This window comes from Aspergillus nomiae (assembly GCF_001204775.2).
Source record: "Aspergillus nomiae NRRL 13137 chromosome Unknown contig00322, whole genome shotgun sequence".
NCBI lineage: Eukaryota > Fungi > Ascomycota > Eurotiomycetes > Eurotiales > Aspergillaceae > Aspergillus > Aspergillus nomiae.
The window spans coordinates 1-5591 of record NW_015378377.1 but is presented as its reverse complement, the minus strand read 5'-3'; the positions used below and the strand labels follow the sequence as shown (position 1 = coordinate 5591).

At 50.5% G+C, this 5591-nt stretch overlaps 2 protein-coding genes across 2 annotated transcripts; one reads left to right on the top strand and one right to left on the bottom strand.

Moving 5' to 3' along the window:
• On the bottom strand, nucleotides 1-1182 carry ANOM_009907 (FAD-dependent oxidoreductase; the record flags this gene model as incomplete). Its single annotated transcript, XM_015555163.1, has 3 exons — nucleotides 1-286; nucleotides 347-744; nucleotides 802-1182. 3 exons carry the CDS (start codon nucleotides 1180-1182, stop codon nucleotides 1-3), a joined length of 1065 nt encoding a protein of 354 aa, XP_015403628.1.
• A 1237-nt stretch (nucleotides 1183-2419) lies between these two features.
• On the top strand, nucleotides 2420-5132 carry optF (small oligopeptide transporter, OPT family; the record flags this gene model as incomplete). Its single annotated transcript, XM_015555162.1, has 6 exons — nucleotides 2420-2473; nucleotides 2613-2801; nucleotides 2859-4186; nucleotides 4237-4451; nucleotides 4501-4770; nucleotides 4823-5132. The coding sequence occupies 6 exons, from the start codon at nucleotides 2420-2422 to the stop codon at nucleotides 5020-5022; spliced, it is 2256 nt and encodes a 751-aa protein (XP_015403629.1). The 3' UTR covers nucleotides 5023-5132.
• Between the last annotated feature and the right edge of the window lie 459 nt (nucleotides 5133-5591).

Genomic DNA, 5591 nt, shown 5'->3' with positions numbered 1-5591 from the left:
CTACAGAATCACATTCTCCCGCTCAGCCGTTTCCACCATCTTTGCCAAAGCATCGGCCACACCGTATGAGAAGGCGTAACCACCCCCACCGAATCCATACGCGGATAGAACAATGCGGTTTCCCACTTTTTCGGATTCAAGGCGGAAACCGCCTTTCCTGGACGGGCGGATGCCAATGATGTGATCGAGCGCATCTTCGGGGGGATATTCCGGAACTATCTCGGGAGCAAGACGATGGGCGCGTGCAATCTCATCTCGGGCTATCTCCATATCCACTTCGGGAGACCTATTTATCAGTCAGTCTCTGGGCGAAAATCTTGTACCACAAGGCGAAGAACAAACTTACAAGTTATCGCTTTGCTTTACTCCACCCAGCACGACACCTTTCGACAATGGCCGGGGAATGACATAAGTATATTCCTTGCCGTTTCGGAAGTACATGGTCTGACAATTGTCGGTGCGCAAAAACACGTTTTGTCCACGTTCAGGAAAGCACTTTTCATCCTGGACATCACTCAACGTTTTGCTCCCTATACCACTTGCATTGATGAAAATGCTCGATTCGGGAAACATTGTGTACAGCTCCTGAAGAGATTCGACCCGTTTCCGAATGAACTGACCGCCGAGCGCCTTGATTTGTTTTCCCAGGTATGGCATATGGCGTGTTGGGTCGGTGACGAGGGTATCGTATGCCCACCCACAGGAGAAATTAGGGGGGTATTCACCGGGTTCTAGGTCACGAAACTATCTCCACTGTCAGCAATGTAACGTTCCCCCTGTGAAACGACATAGCCACCTCACCTTCGATACGACAGTCTTCCCCCAGATCGCAGAATTTTCGGTTGGGGGGTCTTCAAGATACTCGCGTGTGTCCACAATACAAACCCCTGACTCAGGGTCTTCCTGCGCCATCTTTAGCAGATGTCGATGGGTGATCGCTTGAAAGTATCGGTATTCAGGGCTAATGCCCCCAGCCGCATGCCATGCTGCTCCGGCCCAAGCAGACGCATAAAAGATACTCTGGTCTCCGGGAAGATACTCCGCCACCAAGACTACGGGAAATCCATTGAGGAGAAGTTGTCTTGCGGCAGCACATCCAATAATTCCAGCACCCAAGATGATGATGGGGCGTTGTGCGAAAGGTACACCGGAGATATCGACGGGGTGGCCAAGATCCCCCATGTTGTCAGAGAAGAGATTCAGTGCGTACCGGCGGATTTGCCTTCCTTGGTGTGCAATGGCGTAGACCACCTACACTAAGGTCTCCAGGGGGTTAAGACTTATGGTGGATGAAGTTTAGGAGAATCTTAAGAGGCGATGTTGAAGGATAGATATGTCGACATATAAATCGTGGGGTAGCTGGATGTGAAGCCCTCAAGGGACCAAGATATTCATTGCTCTTATCATTCTACGAGCGCCACCATCTTTCTCTTATAAGGAACCGATGGAACAGCCATCTCTTAGCGATGATCAGTTTGGGGTGTCGTTCTCGAATGGTTTGCTGGAGTCGGATAGAAGCGCTCAGATCCGATGGTCGGCTGTACCCGCTGGGAGCAGCGAGGGAGAACCACAAACAACGTCTACGCCAGATAGAGAAGTTTCACGCTCATTGTTCGCCAATAATATCAGGGTGATATTGTGTCCCAAGAGCGAAAAGGGTTTACAAGGGACTCGTCATCTTGTGGCATTATCAAAGCTCACAGGCTGATTTCTATCGTGGCATGACTGTAGGCGGTTCGTCCCGACGCACTATGGAACCTTCGGCGAATATTCGATGAGGAAAAAGACGGACTGAACCGCCCAGCCATACCCAAGGCGGTCGACCATCGATTCCTCCGATGCACATGTATTCTGACTTACATTTCATCGTCGTCGACTAAACTTAATGTAGAAAGCTAGACCGATGACGGTGAGGGAATACTTCACCGGATTATTTAACCTGCATTCAGTACCTATAAGAAGTCACCCAACGACATAGAAGGGGAATCAGAAAAAAAAACCAGAAAAGGAACAAAATTCGATAACGAATTCCAGGTGGATCCTCTCCACTCGGGTAGCAAAGATCTCCTCCTTTCTCAAACCATCGCCTTTTTTCGGGGATGACGAGGCCAGGGGTTGTCCGATCTGTATTTGTCGTATGGGCCGTTACCGGACACGTTGGTATTGATACCTGGTCCTCACGGCTCAGAGCGAGAGTTTATTACTCAACCAGGTAGAAGAATAATAAAATTTAATAAAAGATTCGCGTGGGCTCGCCTGTCACGAGAGCCACTAAACCGCATCGAGGGCGAAGTCCACTCCACCTTCATTCAACCCCCCTGTTAGACTGTTAGACAAGATCCTGGACCTTCATTGACTGGACCCAGCGCGAACAACCCTACTTTAAATCTGCTTACCAGCATAATACGTCCTTCGTATTATGGCGGACATCCCGCACCGGGACGAAAAGTCCCAGCAAAAGGAGTTCTTACAGGTGGGTTAGACTGACTTAGCTCGCCCACTGACCATCCTTCGCTTTCCACGTGGCGCACACCGTCTGCCCTGCAGATATTGGGCCAATCACTTCCTCCATACTCTTACCGTCAGTTCTTTTATCTAATGATCGTCGCTAGGAACCGTCGTTGGAGATCGATGGGAGCAACTACAGCATTCTAAGCGACCGCGATGCCGCCGAGATCCTCCCTTACGATGCCGATGATTCTCCCTTCCCAGAGGTTCGGGCGGTCGTTCGACCGGTGGACGATGTACATCTGCCGGTTAACACGGTTCGGATGTGGACGATTGGGGTGGTATTTACGATTGTACGTCAAGGGCGGAGCAGCTGTGTTGCGGAGCGTGTAACGCTGACCTAGCCTTAGGTGGGGAGTGGATTGAATCAGTTCTTTAGTCTGAGGCAGCCCAGTGTAACCATCAGCGCGTTGGTTGCACAGCTGGTCGCATTTCCCGTTGGCTGTGCCTGGGCAAAATGGCTGCCATTGGGGTGGCTCAATCCGGACCGCCACTTCAACATCAAGGAGCATGCTTTGATCACCATCATGGCCAATGTCTCCTTCGGATCGGCCGCTGCGACGCAGATAATTGAGGCGATGGTGAAGTTCTATAACATGCCTTCGCAAGGGGGGTTCGAGATTCTACTGTGTATCACCACACAACTGTTCGGCTTTGGCTTGGCAGGCATGGCTTCGCGCTGGCTCGTGGGACCGGCGACAATGATTTGGCCGCAGGTTCTGTCGAATGCTGCGCTACTATCCACCTTACACTCGCGCGCCAACGCCGTCGCGGATGGCTGGTCGATAACGCGCCTCCGTTTCTTCATTTTTGTTTTCGCCGGCGGGGCAATCTGGTATTTTGCTCCGGGCTACCTTTTCACCGGTCTTAGCACGTTTACCTTTATCTGCTGGATCGTACCGACAAACGTTGTTGTCAATCAGCTCTTTGGCCAGACGACAGGGCTGGGCATGTCAATTCTAACCTTTGATTGGGCTCAGGTCGTCTATGCGAACCAAAGCCCGCTACTGGTCCCTTTCTGGGCAGGGCTTAACGTGATTGGGTCATTTGCCTTGTTCTTCTGGTTAATTTGCCCCATTCTGTATTACACCAATACGTGGTATTCGGCTTATTTACCGATGTTGAATCCCAACACCTTCGACAATACAGGTAAACCTTACAACACTAGCCGTGTGATGAACCATGACGGCACAGTCAACGTGGAGGCGTACCGCGAGTACTCGCCCATGTTTCTTCCAGCGGGCTACGCAGTGACCTACGGCGTAGCATTTGCCAATCTCACGGGCATCTTCGTTCACATAGCCCTGTACCACGGGACGGACCTGTGGGAGCAATGGAAAGGACGGGATCAGAAGGATGTTCATTCACGGCTCATGGCCTCTTACAAAGATGTTCCTTGGTGGTGGTTTGCAGCTGTAACCATCCTAATGTTTGTGCTGAGCATTGTGACCAACGAGGTTTGGCATACGGGTCTCCCCGCGTGGGCGGTATTGCTGGCCTTTGTGCTGCCGATGATCTACTTTATCCCCGTTGGCATCATAAAGGCGGTGACGAACATTACCAGCAACCAGCTAAACCTTATCACGGAGTTTATTGGCGGTTACGCCTTCCTCGGACGCCCCGTTGCCAACATGGCATTCAAGTTTTACGGATATGTGGCAGTGTCTCAAGGACTAGAGTAAGCCATCCCGTTTCACCCCTGGAGTCTGAGCGCACCTAACCGAACAGATTCGTGGCGGACATGAAATTAGCTCACTATCTTCACATCGCTCCCCGAACCTTATTCTTAGCCCAGGGATTGGCGACTCTGATTGGGGCCATCGTCCAGTGCGGCGTCACGGTGTTCATGATCACTCGAATTGACGGTATCTGCACACCCAATGCCAATGGCGGATTCACTTGTCCCCATGGTAGAGTCACGTATTCATCCTCGTTAATCTGGGGTAGGCATTCGCCATCACGCGTGACATGAACTTGATTAACAATATGTAGGAGCCCTCGGTCCCGGACGAAACTTTTCTCCCGGTCAAATCTACGGCCATCTCCTCTGGTTCTTCTTGGCTGGGCCCCTGGTCGTTCTTGTCACATATCTCATTGGTCGGCGCTGGAAGCAAGCCAACTACATCTCCTGGCCGGTAGCTTTTGGTGCCATGAGCCTTGTCCCACCGGCTACAGGGATCAGCTTTTCATCCTGGTGGATTGTCAATCTTATCTTCAATGGCTTGATTAAACGACGCAGGCCGGCCTGGTGGGCTAAATACAGTAAGTTGTCTCTCCCACGAGTACACCACTGCGTCGTTCTAACATAGTCTAGATTACGTTCTTTCAGCAGCACTTGACTGCGCTGTGGCCGTGGCCACCGTCATCATCTTCTTCTGCATCACCCTTCCAGCTGGTCCGCTACACTGGTGGGGCAATACCGTATCCGCGCGCACTGCGGACGGTAAAGGCACACCGTGGAAGGCGCTACCGGAGTCAGGATACTTCGGCCCTGGCAAAGGAACATGGGAATAACTTTTTTTCTGATATTTTTTGGTCGGCGCAATCATCTTCTCTATACAGGCCAGCAATACCCCTTTTCTATACGCTGGATACCTTTAAGCATTGTTGGATATGGGTTTTGTTTGTGGCGTTTATATTTTCGGGCTGGCGTGGTCTAAGCATAGCATACGGTGCCACTTAATTGTAATTATTTAGACGAAACATAATACTTCATGGACCCTTTACAGTGACATATGAACGGTTGTTGACAGTTGATGAGAATTGGAAAGTTCGTTTCCCGATCCCGACATAGATATATATATATATGTATCAGCATGATTATCGATAGGCTCTTGTTCTTCTCAATAGCATATCCATAATGCAAATATCCCATGAAGAGAGACAATACATTGACTAAGTCGTGAATCCAATCGACAGATACCTAACGATGGGTAGCTATCAGAATTCGACTTGTCCCATTCCCGCAAAGAGAGACTACAGAGCCGAATTAGACAGACAACCATTTCTCTCAGAACCCAACACAGAACCTAACCATGATACACCCTAAACCACCCCAGTACAGAGCCAACCTACCAACGAAG